Here is a 16,411-nt window from a genome sequence, read left to right as displayed (position 1 = left end):
CCGGCGGGACACGAAGCAACGTGATTGATATCTGCTGCTGATGGCTTTTAGGCAGAAGTGGATGATCTGGCTTCTTTTCTGCGGTGTGTTAAGAAGCTCGAGCTTCATGGGTCGGACTGTGTGGCGTATCTGATGGTAGAACAGGTGCTTACAGTTTGCGAAATTTCAAGCCACTCTCCGCACACATCGGAAATGTGACGAGTTGGACCGGATCAAGATATTGGGGAAAAACAGATTATCAGTAATTTACCAGGACGAGTGTGCTGTAGGAAGGACCCTTTATTCATCTGTCTTGACTAGAAATCAGACATGCTGTCTCCCCAGTGCTCCCAATCCGTAATGACAAGAGACCTCAATACCAAAAGCCCATCCAACGCCTAAGCACAACTAGTCCCCCTGCCAGCATTTTTTTCCGCACTTGTGTTCATCTTGGAAGACCTCGATGGTGAAAAGCCTGTTCTGCGCCCACGCCCTGCCTTTGGTCCGGTCACCCTGCTTGCAGTGGTCCGCCGCAGCCAGTCCCATGGTGGTGATCTCTGCACCCGCGATGGCGATGGGCTTTTGGAGGGTTTCCTGAACAACAATATTGTACGAAGCCCCGTTGCAGCAACCAACCCTGACCAAAGTCCCCTTTGGTGTACCCTCGGGGAGCGTCCAATACTTGGGCCCTTCCTCTCTGATCCATTCGACCTGTATCCTTACAAGCGTCCAGAGGTAAGCATAATTGTTGTAGCGCTGAAAGGTTACATCGCAGTCAATCTATCCGTTTTATCCCCAATGGTCAGCAATCCCATCTTTCGACTCCATAAAATCGGATTAGAAATCCCTACCTTGTGCGATGGGTGTGGCCAATGCGGGCCACTGTCGAGCTTTGGTGGATTGAGAGCAGCGGTAGAGTGTGTGAGCGTCGTGTCGTAGGTCGTGTCGTAGGTCGCATTCCGTGGACCCACGGCGGCAGCATTGGCCGCAGAGGCGAGCAAGAGCAGGACGGCCAGCAGAAACATGTCTTTTGCCTCTTGATTCTTGAGCTGAAATGGCAAGGGAAAAGAATTTTGTGGAGCAAAGAAGACGAAATGATATAGGCAATGTCAACCGAGAAGTTAAGAGCCAGGAAACGAAGGAAGAGCCCCAGAACAGAGTTTTCTGGCAGACTGACTTTTATAGTCTTGTCTGGAAAGCCAAACGTCCAGAGCCAGATTTCCCGGCTTTTTGGTCGATTGGAGTTGAAGTCTCATGGGCGTTTTGAGGCGTTGGAAGCGTGGCTCGCCCCAACCTAGACTGCACTTCGTCCCGACAGACTTTCCGGGTGTCCGTTACAGGAACCGTTGGATTCCTCCAAGTTGCAGAGAAGACTACCAATATTCATTCAAATCGACAGTCTTCGCCTCTTCACTTGAATGCCTCACCTTCACGACGGCCTGCAACTAGCTTCAAAATGTCGAGGTATAAACCCATCAGCGGATATCTATCTGCCCGCCTTGGTAGTTGAAAACCTCCTCGCTTCATTGGGACAGTCCACCACACTAATGTAAGAGCGTAACTATTTCTTCTATCTGGTCATGGTTTAGTAAACTAACTCGCACAGTACTCGCGCAGTCGAGCTATGAGATAACACAGTTCAGCCATGAGATAACACAGTTCAGCCATGAGGTCACAAGGTCTCCTGCCCGCCAATTATTAGATGCCAGCCATGTCTATTACGCAATACTAATCTTCAGGGCTTTGAACCCTCATGCATCAGAAAGTGGTGGGAAGCTTGGGGTAATGGCCTGCATCGGCCTGCAAATCCGCAAAAATACGAGCCGCGTCGTCGTCGTCAAGATCCTGCATCCGCTGCGCGTCCTCTTCTTCCAACTGCTCCAACTCCTCGGCGGGCTCGTTCTTTCCTTCCTTCTGGTCTTTCTTCTGTTGTTCCAAGGCTTTGGCAATGCCAGAAGACTCGCCAACGAGCAGGAACTGCGTGTTCACGTAGTCGAGATGACGCGGTTGAGTTGGAGCCCACCGGAGAGAGCGAAACTCTTCGAGAAGCCTGTAACATGAAACAGTCAGCGTCAAGATCAGGAGGCATAGCCCAGCTTCAACTTACTCCTTAGGATACTCTGGTCCCTTAGGAAGCCTGGCATTCTTGGGAGGCTCATACTGAGGATTCCTTGTGCTGATGATGAAGCTGCCCTTCTCTTTCAAGCCAATCTCCTTTTGTACCTCACCGAGCTTGTCGGGAAGAGTTAAAATGTATGCCAGGTGACTGTCCTTCCCAGTGCTGGTAATAGCATACACGCCTTCCGCAACAGGTGTAGCGGCCGGGGAGTGTCTTGTCCCAGCAGTCTTGGTCTCATAGTCGTTTGACTTGAGAAATTCGTCCTTGAGCTCGCTGAAAGAGGCACCGGTCTTCTCCACAAAAGAAATCCACCTGTCTTTCCCCGTCTTTGGGAGCACCTTTTTGGGCACAACGCATACTCTGCTGTTGCCTGCATCGCCAATGGGACCGCTGCCAAGTTTGGCGTCTTTGGCAATCGGTCTGAGGATGATGTAGCTCCGGGCAATCTCGTCGACGTCGGAAGGTCGATCAATACCAACCCGTCCACGGAAAAAGAAATAGATGATGCCCTTTTCTAAAATGCTGGAGGGAATGTTCTTGGCATCCTCACGAGGCTCCTCGGCATCACCAGTCGCGGTTTCCTTTTCGGCTTTGGCAACATCTTCTTTCTCACTGTCCTTGGCTATTTCCTCCTTCTGCTCTTGCTGCTCTGCCTGTTGCTCCTGCTTGGTTTGTTCGCTGCTTGGTAGTGTCAGAACATGAGACAATCACGCATTGGTGAGCATTGCCTACCCGCCGATTGTCTCTTCAATAGTCTTCTGTTCCTTCTCATCCGACTTCTTTGGCCGCTTTGGTTCCGGGGACTTGGTTCCTTCCTCGACCTTGTGCTTGGAACCAGGTTCGGCTTTTGAGGCAGGAGGGGCTCCCTCGTTGGTGGAGTTGCCGCGCTCCTTGGCCGAGGATCTCGTCGTGGTGGTCATCTTGGATAATTGCTCTCTTTGGCTATGTAGAGGAGATGAAAAAGGGGCAAGTTATCCTACTGACCTGTGCTGGTGATCAGGCAGAAGCCCGACTTCTCCTTTCACGTGCTGGGCGAGTCGAGCAGGCTCCATCAACGCCAGTGATGTCATAGAGAGCAATTGGAAAGGGATCTGGGGAAGGAGCCCCGCATTCTGAAAGGAGATCCCTGCAGGGGTGATTGAGGCACAACATTTTCTCACCAGAAAACCGTTTCTGGTGTTTTACAACCAATTGTTTGTTGGTACCGTTCCAGGTTTCCTTTGTCCGGATGTTTGCTTGTTCGTAGTACCCTGAAAGTAGATGTTGCTGGCCATTGACCAATGGCGTGTTAGTGGTGGTACCCCACTTTCACCACACAACCCTGGGGGTGGAGGGTCACAACGGTGCGTGTTTGGACATGTATTCGCGAACACCTCTCAGGGCTCTACGAAGAGAGAGATGAGTGAAGGATCTGGTGTGGTACCATTCTGTATAGGTTGCAGACCCTGGCGTATCATCGTTCTGCTTCGTTGGGTGTTGGTATCTCGGAGTTGACTCACACGGCAAACGGCGGACCGTTTTGGGATCAATCGATGTGTATGCTCGAACGGGCTGCAGGATGCCTACCACAAGACAAATGTATATAATATAACCAGTTCTGATGGATGATCTGAAGTAGATTTATTTGAGTGTGCGTTCTGTCATTTCATGAAACATTTAGGTGCTGGCAAAGTCTATGCTTTCCCTGGCACATCGGTAAACATCGGTAAGACCAAAAGCTCATATCCCCGTGTCCTCCCAAACTGATATGTTGAAGCTGGATGGATGACGAAGACAATTCACTCGCCGTTCTGAACACTTTATGTAGAACAAGCAGCATAACTGCCCTTCCTTAGACTGACATCCTTCTCCCCTTACACATCATCAACACATTCGTTATGCTAAAGGTGTGATCGACTTATGCTAACATTAAAATATATGCTGCAGATTGTTCCAAAAAAGGACCAACAGCTTACCGTGTTTAGAGGTAGAAAACAAAAGGTTGCATCAGCCGTGAATCGAACACGGGGCCCATCGATGGCAACGATGGATTTTACCACTAAACCACTGATGCTTTCAACGGGATCATGTTAACTTCATGAAAATCCTCACTCATATTAAGCCAACAGTAAGAACATTTGATCTGTCTTCACAACACTCTAACATACATGACACGTCTCGCACCTTGAACTAGCCTCTCCCACCAGACCCAATCTCCTCCGATGTTGTCGCATCTCTCTCCGTGGCCGAAATACCCTTCCCAAGCACCTTCCTCTCCTTATCTCCCGGAAGGTCCATGCCCCTCTCTCTCATAATCCCCTCGATCGAACCATCGCCAGTTGTGTCTGTGCCACCATGAGCAGCGATGCCCAACCGATCCGTCTTTCTTGCCTTTTCGTGTCTAATTTCGTTGGCTGTCTGGCCTTCGATCGGGCGGGAACCAGCACCGGACTCATTGTAGATTTCTTTGCTGTCGGCGCCAGGGATGTCGAGAGCACTTGTACGTAGCGAAGGGTTCATATTTGGGTTCATTGCTTGGCCGGGAATCTCATGAATGGGGTTGGGATAGAAGGTTGACTCTTTGGGCGCCGAGCCGGGCGGGTAGGTTTTGGCATGGAACTCGGGGATAGCTTCTCTGCCGATGGGCTGACCGATTTGGTGCTGCAAAGCTGTGTTAGCTCAGTTAATTAATGTGAGGTCTTGTCAAAGTCGCTTACGCCATGGGTATCCATTGGCCTCGAGGGAGGCACTCTTGAGCGGAACTCGCCTTGGTTACCGACGGAATCAGGGTTCGCAGACATTGTGTGGGACAGTTGTTGTGTGATAAATTCTGCGAGTGAACAGTAGTACAAGTTTGTGTGACAAAAGGTCCCACGACTGGAGAGAAGAACAGTGCTCTCGTTATTGTAGGTATTCGACTGATATACATCAATATCGATGATGTCAAGGTGACTGCAGCGAATACATCATCGACTGTGGATGGACAAAACCTGCTGAGAGACTCATGATATCAGAGAGCCACTTTTTACAATGTAATGCAATATAAGCAGAGTGCTATGTAGCTCTCCAGGAAGACCCTGTGATGTTTTGCTGGTTCGGACGGAGATGCCAAGCGCAGTGCTGGTCCGGACCAGGCCTCCGGGTCCGCGCCGAGCCGGCAGCACTGTGAGGTTAGCTACCGGAGGCTATGGCCGGAGAAGTGGTACCGCCGGCATGCGGCGTGCCGGATGCTGTGGAGTCATCGTCTGCTCAAAGCAGCTGGGCCAGGAACCCAGCTGCTTTGACAGTGAAGAACCAATGCGTCACCCGAGCCTCAAAATTGTCCCAACCAAGGCCAAAGTTATCGAAGCCTTCCAGGAACATGGCATGATGTAATATAGCGGGGTATGTTTTACCAAAAAGCGGGATTGCCAAGGGCGGCCGCAGTTCACCTCCTCATGGTCAAATACTTCCCTATCTTGATCAAAGACATCTCGAAAAAGATCAGACGACAAGAGGACGGGAGGAACCACCCGCAGCCCATTCGCATAGAGGACCAACAGACGGCGACCGCGATGAGGTCTGTATACGGGCGACCAGCAGCCCGCCCTCCAGCAAGCCATGCCTTGATAACCCCATCTCTTGGTTTTGGAGATTGGATCGAGGGCGGGGCTGATTTGACGTGGTATCTGTAGCCAAGTTCTCCAAGCTGGCGATCAACTCCACAACATATGGCGGCGGGGAAAATCCTGCCTACAGACGCTGAAACGGTTATCCACCAGCACAGGGGGAAATGGCTGGAAAGCAGGAGGACAATCGAGCCACAGTCACCGGTGGCTGGAAGCAGCTGAGTGGTGGTACACTCATGCTGTGTCGTGGTCCTGTCCCGCCAACCACATCTGGCCAATTGAAGCGTGGGAGCCACCACCAACCACCACTGTTTTTCGGCGCTTGGCCCCTTCTGGTGCTCGACGGTGGCCGGGCTGATGGGCGTTGAGGCCGACGGGAAGTCGTCGGATCCCCTTTTCTTGACAGGCGCGAAAGGCCGTTGCTGTTGCTTGCTGCAGGCTGCCAGCCGCATTTTCGCTCTCTAAATCCGGTATGCAGACCCCTGTTGTGGCGTCGATCTGATTTCCTCTCTTCCTGATTCTTGCTTTCGTGTGCCTGCTCACCAACCTGCCTGCTTCTTTTCGTGTTCCACTTTCCTTCGTTTCTTCTCAGTCTTCTGCCGAGACCGCCGTCAATCGCTTCTTCCTTCCGGCAACGTCAGCGGGAGGTTGTGTTTTTGCGCTTGGGGACAACGTTGCAGTTGAGGGATTCACGAAAGCTGGCGAGAGTCTGGAACTAACCTGGCAACGGCGACAGCCAGGGGGGCAACGGCAACGCAACACAGCCCAAAAATACGAGACCCCGTGTCTGACTGAGCACTTTCCCACACGACGCCCACAACGGCAAAAATACTTTGTCAAAATCACATCATTCGACCTTTACGTCTTTTGCTTGACGGCAAGGGACTTCGCTCGACATTGAGCTCTTTTTGCGCGCTGCTGACGGCGCACTTCGTCTGCCGCGAAAAGCAACAGCCTGGGCAAGGCGAAACAAACTGCGACACCTTGGTGGGGCTCGGGGATCAACACCTCCACGAGACTCGACGCCGCACACACGGCACATCTGCGTCCCGGCCACTGTCTCACTGCCCAGTCCCAAATCCGGTGTACCCCCTATTCAGAATCCGGGCGCAGTTCTCTTCTGCTGGAACACTGAGAACATTCAGGCCCCAGAATCTGTTTTCGATTCTCCAACACACCAGGGCAAACCACGACAACATCTGACAGTGCGACCCACTGGGCAACACGAACTCTTTGGGAGGGCTGTCCATTCTCAGGTGACGCCTGCTGCAAACATCGATTTCGCTTGCGCTGCGCCTCAGCCCGAGTTCAACTATGGCGCAGCCAAGATATTATACAGAGGACCATATGGCTGAACGCCAACCTTTAAGTCACCCGAATCCCCCATCGCCGCGCCGAAACAACTACCCACAAGACCCTTACAATCCATCTTCGCCGAGAATTCGTCCCGGCGCCCATCCCGATTCTTCTTTTAACCACCTTCGACACCAGCGACGACAGAGCCAAGAGCCGGCTGTCAGGGGAGCATATGCGACGACACCCGACAGCTACCGACAACCACAACAAGTCGGATATTCTCCACCAAAGCCACCTCCGCACCGCACCAACACGGCCGGAGACGGAAGGTCTTGGGCTAGCAGCCAGCCTGCTTATCCACCTCAGCGTCCAGCTCCGCAAAGCAACGTCACCCCCGGAGCCGACAATTTTGGCAACGCCGCGGCCGCCGGAGGTATGGCGGGCATCGCCCTGAACGTTGCGGACCAGAACGCGCGGGATCCCAACTATCCACAACAAGCCTACCGGCAGCAAGGGCAATGGCAAGAAGAGGGACAGGGTCACGGTGAGAGAGGTCGGTTGGGGCCGAACGGCCACCCTGGCGAAGGATGGAGCTCGAGGTCTAGTTCACAGGCAGCACATCACAACCACCAGAGGGACACGACGCCGTCCAGGAGTCCGTACGGCTTTGCGAGTGATCCCTACACGGATGATCCAACTCAGGTATACGTGCGCCCTTCAGATCCTAATCTTGGCGTGGTTAATCCCCTGGAGATCGAGGATGATGGCGATGATGGGCTTCACTATGGCCCAAAGAAGGGACCACGGACGAGCATGTTGAGCTTGGGATCCAGCCATAGGAGTGGGCCAGGAATGGGCGCTGCTGCTGGCGGCGGTGCCATGGCTGCCGGTGCTATGTCGGGTCTAGCGAGTCGCAACGGGAGCGGCGGTAACATCAACAACCAGTATGCGCCTGTCAACAATGGTGGCGATGGGTCACCAGGCTCTGGAAGGAGCATTGGTTACGGTCATCTGTACAAGGAGAAGCCTGCAAAGAGCAACGGGAAAAAGTGGCGACTCGCCATCATCATCATTGTCGCCATTCTTGCGATTGTCGGCATTGTAGTTGGTGTCCTCTTCGGTGCCGTGTTCAACAAAAAAGGCGGTGGCGATAAGGCTAGTCCGGGGGAGTCAGCGGAGGACGACTTTGCTAACAACGGCGACCTCAACATCAACTCGGCCGAGATCCAGGCCCTAATGGGCAACACCGACCTGAAGAAGGTCTTCCCCGGCATGGACTATACCCCGATTCACTCGCAGTATCCCGACTGCGTCAAGTTTCCGCCATCACAAAACAATGTCACTCGCGACTTGGCCGTCCTCTCCCAGCTAACCAACGTTGTCCGTCTCTATGGAACCGATTGCAACCAGACCCAGATGCTCATCCACGCCGTTGACCAGCTCAAGCTCAAGGATGAGGTCAAGATTTGGCTGGGTGTTTGGCAGGATGCTAACAGCACGACCAACAAGCGCCAGCTGGATCAAATGTGGGACATTCTCGACCAGTATGGCGATAGTTATTTCAAGGGCATTATTGTTGCCAATGAGATTTTGTTTCGTGAGCAAATGACGCTCACGGCGCTGGGAAATCTTTTGGCCGAGGTGCGCACCAATCTCACGGCCAAGGGTCTCAGTCTGCCGGTCGCTACGTCTGATTTGGGAGACAAGTGGGATTCTTCTTTGGCTGCGCAGTCGGACGCTATCATGGGGAATATCCACCCTTTCTTTGCCGGCGAGCCTGCGAGGAATGCGGCGAACTGGACGTTGACTTTTTGGGAGAACAAGGCGGGGACTTTTCTCAAGAAGGACAACAGTATGAATATTATTTCGGAGATTGGGTGGCCTTCGGCGGGTGGGATGGGGTGCGGGAATGCGTTTGAGACGGACTGTCCTCAGAAGGCGGTGGCGGGGGTCGAGGAGATGAATGAGCTGTTGGAGGACTGGGTTTGCAGGGCGTTGGATGAGGATATCAATTACTTTTGGTTTTCGGCGTTTGATGAGCCGTGGAAGATTGCGTTTAATGAACCAGGGAAGGAGTGGGAGGATCAGTGGGGGTTGATGGATGTGAATAGGAATCTGAAGCCGGGGGTGACGATTCCGGATTGCGGGGGGAAGAGGGTTGCTTGATTATGGGTGTAATGTGTGATGGAACTTTTGGGAATGGGTTTATATGGGATATGAAATGTGTGGAATTTCTGTTATGATGGGCGGGTTGGGACTTTTGTGGAGATATGTGTATGCAGGCAGGAAGTTGTGTGTATGTGTGTGTGTGTGTGTGTGTGTGTGTGTGGAATGAGATTTGTGGGTTTGTTTTTTATCAAAGATGTGGAAGGCAATGTCCGTGTTTTACAACCGGTAGGTGGGCGGGTTTGCATGGCGTTTTTTTCTTTTGTTTTTCCTTTCTCGGGGTTTGCAAGCCAGTGCATTACTTATACACCCGGTGGCTAGTTACACGGTTAGCTTTTGTTTCTTTTATACATTACAAGCTGTGTTCTTTGGTGTTGTAGAGTGTAGTATATGTATATGGGGGCGAGTTGATTTCTAGAACTGCAGAGTAGCAGATAGTGGTATTTCTTCGTGCTGCGGGTTGTAATGATGGTTAGTGAGATCCTTGATCTGATCTGATTTATGCGGGTCTGTTTTTGATAATGCTTGGAGCTCCATCTCAGATGATAGATAATCAACATGCTTCATTGAGAACAACATATACGGAGTATACTCTGCTCAATTCTTCTTTCATGTGGAATGGATGGGTGCCTCTGCATAACGCTCAGCAACTCTCTACTTTTCCACAGCTCTCCTTCTTGGCAACTTCTCAGTTTCAACAACTCTACGATGCCAGCAGCTCTCTCCTGATAACCTCCCGGTAAGCAACTGTAAGATTTAATCAATACCAAACGTGAGATTCATTATCCTGGAATTTAACTTGATGGTCTTTGGAGTCTGGATTAATTGGTGAGCAGCAAACTGAAAACAAAAACCTGCCTTGCCAAGAAGGCATCCTGCTGCCTTGAGAGGGCGGTGGAACACGGTATCGCGACCCGCGATACCGATACTTCGCTCCATAATGACTGGGATAATTTACGAGGACTGAAGTCTCAACCCAAGATCTGGGCCGTCCATCTCGGCGTCAGCCCTGCTTGGTCTCGCTTGAAGCGAGTGCCCAGTAACCCCTACCCCAGTTTACCGACCGATCAAAAGTCCGGCCCCGGCTGTTTCATACCATGGCTTGCGATTTTCATGCTGGCTCGGCCGTATTCCGATCAAGTGCAGCGGACTGCGAACGGTGAGATTGTAGAGCCGACCTGGCCGCTGCCGTGGTGGAGTAATGCTCGGCTCTGGACTGCTGGCAGTGTTGAAGTGGCATGGTGGATATCGGTTAGCGTAGGCAACAAAGTAAAAGCAATGATGATTAGCCGTTGTGAAAATATGATCACAGCATCGCTAAACACTCGATGGCAAGCTGCAAACACTATGATCTGGGACAGGTACTGTCCCAGTGGGCCGATAAGCTGGTCGAGATTGCTGTCGTCGTCGATGTAGTATCTGTATGGAGCAGGCAAGTGGTCTTGATAGCAGAGCGACCTGAGGAGAATAGGTATAAAGTCTTCGTTCTCTCCTCTGCCTCTGCCATCAACTCTTCAGCATCGACCTCATCTGCTTCATCAACTCCGACTTCATCCTACCTATCTACCCACCATCTCCTCAACCCTCAACACATCCGCAACCATGATGCGGTTCAAGTCCACCCTGACGTCCCTCCTCGTCACCGCTTCCCTTTTCAACACCGGCGCGGTTGCACAGTACGTTTCGAACCCCTATGTCAAGTACTGCGATCTGCCCGACATGGGAGGACCTTGTGTGACGATCTCGGAGGCCGAGATCGGGAGGTGCTACAGCATTCCCTCCAACATGAACGACAAGGTAAGATGGCCCGATGTCCATCCAAGAAGTCGGAATGCTGACGATGCTTTCATCATCACCAACAGCTCAGCAGCTATGAGGTCAAGAACGGCGAATGCGAGTTCTACAGGCACGGCGGCTGCGTCGAGAGGCTGTGGACGGCCAGAGACCGCTCTCACATGAGCGTCACCACCTCGGGCCACAACAACGAGGTCTCGTCCATCAAGTGTACCAAGGCCTGCTGCGGCAAGGACTACTTCACCTATTGCTACAACATCTGCATCCCCAGCTGCCGCAGAGGCAGTGTTACCGACCAGTTGTGCATTGCCAACTGCTCCAAGGACTGCTGCCCTGGTAGCGTTACTTGCTAAGGGGTAGGCCTCGCACTAGTTGATGCCTTCGAGTTGTGGCGCCCGTCCTGGACCATGATGACACAAGTCCAGCGCGGTGTGCTATTCCCTTTCAGCTCCACCATGCTCGCCAGCACAACTCGGTGGGATCATCTTCGTCTGGTTTTCTATGCAGCTAAAAGGCGGCGGTCAAGGGGGAGGGGGAGCGATGGATGAGGCGGAACTCTGGTGTTTTGAAGTCTTCGACAAACAGACCGTCTAATGTAAATCCATGTGTTTGCTGTTTGCCAACTTCAGCCGATCTTCTGACTAGTGATCTCCCCTGCTTCATTGTGTTCTTGTTCTTTCAAGCTCTTAGCTGTCATGACGATCAGAGAAGGTGTGTCTGACTAGCCCCATTTGATCAGACTACGACAAATTCAATGCCTCAATTTGAATATCGTTGAAGACTTTGGTACAATCTCATAGCACGCAACATCAAAAGACCCTGGAATCATATGTATGATCAGTGAGATATCAAGTTCACGGCAGTCATCTTGACCTACGACATCGAACATAAATCAATCCCAGATGCCCATTTTCTCTTGTTGCATACCAACTGGTGTCGATTAAATAAGACAATACGTAGGTTCTGAGAAAAAGGGCCGACTCGGAACTTGAAATCGCGAGCATAGATAGCTAACCAACGTAGGTGTCCTTGACTACCAGACACCCTGATCATGGGTTGGCCAACTAAAGCTGGTTGAAGAATTTCAGAGCTTAAGTCTCGAGAGAAAGCACTGAACACCAGTTCGTCTATCTAGATACGTAGGTATTAGGCTACTAGTCCGTAACAAGCTAAATTCTCCCATAAAGCACGTGGATACTTCAATATAAAACCGGGCAGCTCTCACGAAGCTGAGGTCGAACTAAGTCAACATCAGTAACTCATCCTTGTAGCTAACGTAATCGCAAGATAATTAAAGGGGAAAAAAAGAAGCTTTGCGGGCTAGCCGGGGTTTCTCTGCAACATATCCTTCCCCTCCAATTGCAAGCCGCTCTTTTCTCCTTCTCCCAACACCCCGTTACACAAATCCTCGCTCCAAAAGCACCCATACACCCTCCCGGCTTACCCCTTCCAGTATCCAGCTCACATTCTACATACGTGTCACACCCAACCGCCACCACCACCTCTTCTCCCACTGAGACAAGCGCGCGTCCAACCAACAGAAAACACCATACCTTATTACTTGACATCAAATAGAACAGTCCAGCCCCATCACATGAATTCCCAAACAGACACTGACATATCAGCAAATCCACCCCTGCTCACCCTTGTAACACATCACATCATCTTGGAGTCAACCCTGCCGTCAGCCGGGCCAAAAAAGATAGGTACCCAGAAAAAAATCAACCGAGTTCCCCACGTTACACAAACACACCATATCTACCTTTCCTTTTCTGTCCACCGTGAAAAAACCATGTCGTGCTGATATCCGCTTCTGTCACGACCCACTGCCATTCTCACCCTTTTTCCATCTGCCGGCGTCTAACATCCGAAAGCAACCAAAAGGAAAAAGTCACACAACACTGTAAGGTAGGGTATCAACCAATGTCTGATCCTTACATCAATCACGCAAGCACACATCAGCAACAGGAAAAAGAGAATGATGAGCATAATACCGCCCTCCTTTACAACCCTCCAGACCCAAAACACCGAATGACACCTGCCAACCACCACCACCGTCCTCCTCCACGCCGTTGCATATGTACAGCAGCAACAAACAGCATAACACGCATACGCGGTACACTCGCCGGGTTGCAGTCAAGCAGAGTCTGTGCAGGCGGAACGGGCGGGGCGGCGTCCGCGGTGCCGCCCTCCTTACCTTCCTCCTCGGCACCGGCCGCGCATCGAACCAGATCGAGAAAACCTGGCGTAACTTGGATAAACCCGAAGACTTGGTGTGTGGGAGAAGATATATCTCATATATGCCGGGTTGGATTGGGCTTTTGACTTTGCCTGAAATAAGCCCGTCCCGCCATGATCTAAGTTGAATTGAATGCTTTTGATTTCCTTCTCGGCTCATACAAAGCTCCTTTACGGTTGATGTTGCGAGTCGTGTCATCTTTTTCGATTTCAGCAACTTTCTGCGAAAGTGTGAGATTCGATTGACGTCCGGCCCGGCTTTTGTCTCGGCATCTTCCTTCTCCAATCAACCCCATACTCGCCCAGGAATACCATCGTACGGCACAGCGGGACAGGAGCAAAACACGAGCAGTGTGGGGGCGGGGCTATCCAAGCATGGGGGGTAGTGGTGTGAAAATGAGTGGGAGAGACATTTTGTTTGGTCAATAAATGTCTGAAAATGGAGGGTTTGACCACCTCTCTGGATTCCATGGCTCTCACTGTGCCGAGTTTGTGTGTGGGCCGGCCATCGTGGCCATCTGCAGCAAGATGGCGAACTCATCGTTGCTCTTATCGGCGGCGACCCACAAATCCCACACGAACTCGTCACGGGATCGTTGGCTGGGATAGGTGAGTGCAGACCTGCGGTGTGAGAAGAGAAAGGGGGGACTACTCCTACCAAGAAGCAATGTGAATGGTGTTATAGGGGTCTCAACCGAGTGCGCAACAAATGACACCTTGTACGACAGGGAACAGCGCTCGACTTGAGGTGCAAAAGTGGCAGTCTAGTGATGTATCAAGCATGCACGGGGTCATGCAGCCCCCCTGTCTGCAGACTCTTGGTGTTTTCGTGCTTATTGAAACACCCGAACAGGCCAAGGCCGTCCGGATCCAAAGGGCCTCTTGTCTTGATCGTAGCCAACGGCACACTCCAATGCGCCATGGCCTGCCGGGAATTCCCTCAATCTGGACAAGTACACCGCTGTCATTAGGTACCAACAGTCATGGATTATGAATAAGAGGGGGGCCAGAGATGACTTGTCACTTTACCTACCGAGCTGTCCGGTCGGGCTCGAGTTGTTGGTAGTTTTCGGTTTGTCTAGGCGTTTATTCGATTATTGGGGTGACACGGGGCTTCCAGGTACTTGTGGGACATCAACTCCCCACGTTTTCTTGCGGCATGCTGACTCGCATTACATGCTCTTCGCCCCGAACTCGGGTTTTTGGGTACTTGGAGGGAGAGCGTTGGATCTTATCTTGATTCGTGAGGCTCGCCGCAGCTCCCTTTTGGTAGGATTCGTTGACCTGTCATACCGGCTAGTTGCTCCGCTGACGCCCAATGTCCCGAAGTGTTCTCTTGTCTGAATGTTGCCAGAATATTAGAGTGCCAGGTTTTGCTGTTGTGACCTAGAAAGTATTCTGTCGAGGTGGCTCTCCTTTCTCTGTTGATGCCAGAAGCTTCGCAACCAAGGAATGCGGATAAGCATGAGGGTGACTGGAGTACCAAATATCCTGTGTTCAGCCAAAATATCAATTCAATTTGCTGCCAGATCAGATGAGACGGCAGCTCGGTGCCATGGGTAGTTGGCCTGTGGATCTGCCCACGCCCACGGTGGTTGTGGAGCAAGAACTTAAGACGCGCGGTATCTGGGCCTTCTTGGGGTGCTTCTGTCGAGCCGTGAAAGGAACCCCAAACTCGGAGAGAATCCCTTACGTTTTCAACCATCACACCGGTCACCATTCCCACGACAGCCCCAAGTTGGACATCGAGGTGGAGAACGATGAGTCTGAGGACAGACTGGAAGACGTCACTCTGGCGGTTGAGCTCAAGTATCTCTACCCGCTCCTGATTCCGGGGTGTGTTGATCCCGAGCCAAACGATCCGCGACCTCTCCAGACGGCGTTGTATCCTGGCGACAAGCCCGCTAGTCAACAGCAGGTTTTGGCCCTCTTGGCCCAAACAATCAAAGAGACGGGAGAGAACGCCATCACCAAGGCCGAGATTGAGGAAGGAGGCCAGAAGGAAAGCGACTTCTGGGCGTCGGCATGGATCGTGAAGAAAGCCGGGTCCCCGGAGCCTTTGGAGAAGGAAAAGTTGCTGAAAGGATATACTTGGGCGTCGGCCGAGATTTGCTCACCCAAAATGCTGGCTAACGACCGCCAAACCCGCCACCGTGTTCAAAGGGTTCTAAAGGCGTTGATGTCGAAACACCGGCTGGTTATCAACGGAAGTTGTGATACGCACTGCCATCTCGGACGGATCGATGACCAACCCTACTCTCTGTCGACACTGAAGAGACTTGCAACCATCCTTTGGGTATCTGAACCCACCCTCCGCAGCACCAGGGACCCCAAGTCTCCCAATTATGACAACGTTTACTCGTGGGGATTCGAGCTCGTGAAGCACAGTCGGCTGGCCAGGAGTCTCGACGGGTTGGAAGGCCTTCTCACCCGCCAGGCCGTCACTCGACAGGCACATGACATCTCCGATAGGCAGATCGTCCGAGCAATATGCGGGCAAAAGACTGTCTCGGCAAGGGAACTGGCTGCCTTTCGGGAGATTTGGAGTAAAACCTCCCACGAAGAGCTCGGAAAGCTGCTTTCTGGCGACACTCGAATGCACCGACGATTGGGCTTCAACTTCAGCGCTTTTGGCCTTGAAGACGAACGGGCAAGAACCAATCCGAGAACAATAGAATTTCGTTTCATGGAAGGATCCACCAGCATCGATATGGTGTTGGGATGGCTCACGATTGGCGCTACCATTGTCGAGGTTTCGGCATGCAAGTCGGATGGTCGCTTCGAGGTCACGCTGGGTCGATTGCTGCAGAAGTCACGAGAGAGCCAGCGGGTGACGGTGGTTGGGCAGGAGACGCGGGGAGAGCGCTTGGGGCGGGATTTCGCTCAGTTGATGGAAGACTTGGGCGTGTCGCACGACCTCTCCCGTAGCTTTGTAGAGAAGATCACACGGGAGAATTAGAGGAAATTGCCTGCATTGTGTCACCCCAAAGCAGTGCAACTGAAGGATAGATGAGATGGAAAGACGGTGGCATTCAAAAGTGCATCAGTGAGCGTTTCAGCTGAGCATTGCTTTTTTCTAGAGTAGACACCTCATTCATGTTAGGGCTTGGATCTTGCTCGTACCTTTCCTGTCTTTGCCTCCTATTCAGTTTTGATATCCCACATTATTATTCAGCAAGCATCACATGGCTATCACACGAGCAGTAGACGTCAGAGAAGCTACGGGCACTTG

General features: G+C 52.0%; 7 protein-coding genes and 1 non-coding gene across 8 annotated transcripts; 4 read left to right on the top strand and 4 right to left on the bottom strand.

Annotated features, from left to right (window-relative positions):
- Positions 1-249: 249 nt before the first annotated feature.
- Positions 250-1,210, bottom strand: QC761_115970 (uncharacterized protein). The gene is made up of 2 exons (XM_062874866.1): positions 831-1,210; positions 250-759 (listed from the first exon to the last, which is right to left on the bottom strand). The coding sequence occupies exons 1-2, from the start codon at positions 1,002-1,004 to the stop codon at positions 388-390; spliced, it is 546 nt and encodes a 181-aa protein (XP_062738070.1). The 5' UTR covers positions 1,005-1,210; the 3' UTR covers positions 250-387.
- A 439-nt stretch (positions 1,211-1,649) lies between these two features.
- Positions 1,650-3,246, bottom strand: QC761_115960 (uncharacterized protein). Its single transcript, XM_062874865.1, has 3 exons — positions 2,831-3,246; positions 2,087-2,779; positions 1,650-2,029 (listed from the first exon to the last, which is right to left on the bottom strand). The coding sequence occupies exons 1-3, from the start codon at positions 3,016-3,018 to the stop codon at positions 1,738-1,740; spliced, it is 1,173 nt and encodes a 390-aa protein (XP_062738069.1). The 5' UTR covers positions 3,019-3,246; the 3' UTR covers positions 1,650-1,737.
- An 834-nt stretch (positions 3,247-4,080) lies between these two features.
- QC761_0017830 lies at positions 4,081-4,151 on the bottom strand. The gene has a single exon. It is a non-coding gene; the product is annotated as a tRNA-Gly (tRNA).
- Positions 4,152-4,219: 68 nt separating this feature from the next.
- Positions 4,220-4,986, bottom strand: QC761_115950 (uncharacterized protein). Its single transcript, XM_062874864.1, has 2 exons — positions 4,795-4,986; positions 4,220-4,738 (listed from the first exon to the last, which is right to left on the bottom strand). Exons 1-2 carry the CDS (start codon positions 4,876-4,878, stop codon positions 4,268-4,270), a joined length of 555 nt encoding a protein of 184 aa, XP_062738068.1. The 5' UTR covers positions 4,879-4,986; the 3' UTR covers positions 4,220-4,267.
- Positions 4,987-5,514: 528 nt separating this feature from the next.
- On the top strand, positions 5,515-5,907 carry QC761_0017810 (uncharacterized protein; the record flags this gene model as incomplete). Its single annotated transcript, XM_062872040.1, has 2 exons — positions 5,515-5,636; positions 5,766-5,907. 2 exons carry the CDS (start codon positions 5,515-5,517, stop codon positions 5,905-5,907), a joined length of 264 nt encoding a protein of 87 aa, XP_062738067.1.
- A 1,092-nt stretch (positions 5,908-6,999) lies between these two features.
- On the top strand, positions 7,000-9,147 carry QC761_115940 (uncharacterized protein; the record flags this gene model as incomplete). The annotated part of the gene is made up of 1 exon (XM_062874863.1): positions 7,000-9,147. The coding sequence occupies one exon, from the start codon at positions 7,000-7,002 to the stop codon at positions 9,145-9,147; it is 2,148 nt and encodes a 715-aa protein (XP_062738066.1).
- Positions 9,148-10,749: 1,602 nt separating this feature from the next.
- QC761_0017790 (uncharacterized protein) lies at positions 10,750-11,294 on the top strand (the record flags this gene model as incomplete). Its single annotated transcript, XM_062872039.1, has 2 exons — positions 10,750-10,944; positions 11,010-11,294. 2 exons carry the CDS (start codon positions 10,750-10,752, stop codon positions 11,292-11,294), a joined length of 480 nt encoding a protein of 159 aa, XP_062738065.1.
- A 3,419-nt stretch (positions 11,295-14,713) lies between these two features.
- Positions 14,714-16,138, top strand: QC761_115930 (uncharacterized protein; the record flags this gene model as incomplete). The annotated part of the gene is made up of 1 exon (XM_062874862.1): positions 14,714-16,138. One exon carries the CDS (start codon positions 14,714-14,716, stop codon positions 16,136-16,138), a length of 1,425 nt encoding a protein of 474 aa, XP_062738064.1.
- Between the last annotated feature and the right edge of the window lie 273 nt (positions 16,139-16,411).

Source organism: Podospora bellae-mahoneyi (genome assembly GCF_035222275.1).
Source record: "Podospora bellae-mahoneyi strain CBS 112042 chromosome 1 map unlocalized CBS112042p_1, whole genome shotgun sequence".
Taxonomy (NCBI): domain Eukaryota; kingdom Fungi; phylum Ascomycota; class Sordariomycetes; order Sordariales; family Podosporaceae; genus Podospora; species Podospora bellae-mahoneyi.
Note: the sequence above shows the minus strand (reverse complement) of the source record. Positions and strands in the feature narration are given on the sequence as shown.

Excerpts from the sequence above, each read along its gene's own strand:
- QC761_115970 (XM_062874866.1), bottom strand. The coding sequence starts at position 1,004 with ATGTTTCTGCTGGCCGTCCTGCTCTTGCTCGCCTCTGCGGCCAATGCT. Across the intron at positions 760-830 it reads GGCCACACCCATCGCACAAG|ATTGACTGCGATGTAACCTT; the intron begins GTAGGGATTTCT and ends TAAAACGGATAG.
- QC761_115960 (XM_062874865.1), bottom strand. The coding sequence starts at position 3,018 with ATGACCACCACGACGAGATCCTCGGCCAAGGAGCGCGGCAACTCCACC. Across the intron at positions 2,780-2,830 it reads ATTGAAGAGACAATCGGCGG|CAGCGAACAAACCAAGCAGG; the intron begins GTAGGCAATGCT and ends GACACTACCAAG. Across the intron at positions 2,030-2,086 it reads GGACCAGAGTATCCTAAGGA|GCTTCTCGAAGAGTTTCGCT; the intron begins GTAAGTTGAAGC and ends TTCATGTTACAG.
- QC761_115950 (XM_062874864.1), bottom strand. The coding sequence starts at position 4,878 with ATGTCTGCGAACCCTGATTCCGTCGGTAACCAAGGCGAGTTCCGCTCA. Across the intron at positions 4,739-4,794 it reads GGCCAATGGATACCCATGGC|CACCAAATCGGTCAGCCCAT; the intron begins GTAAGCGACTTT and ends ACAGCTTTGCAG.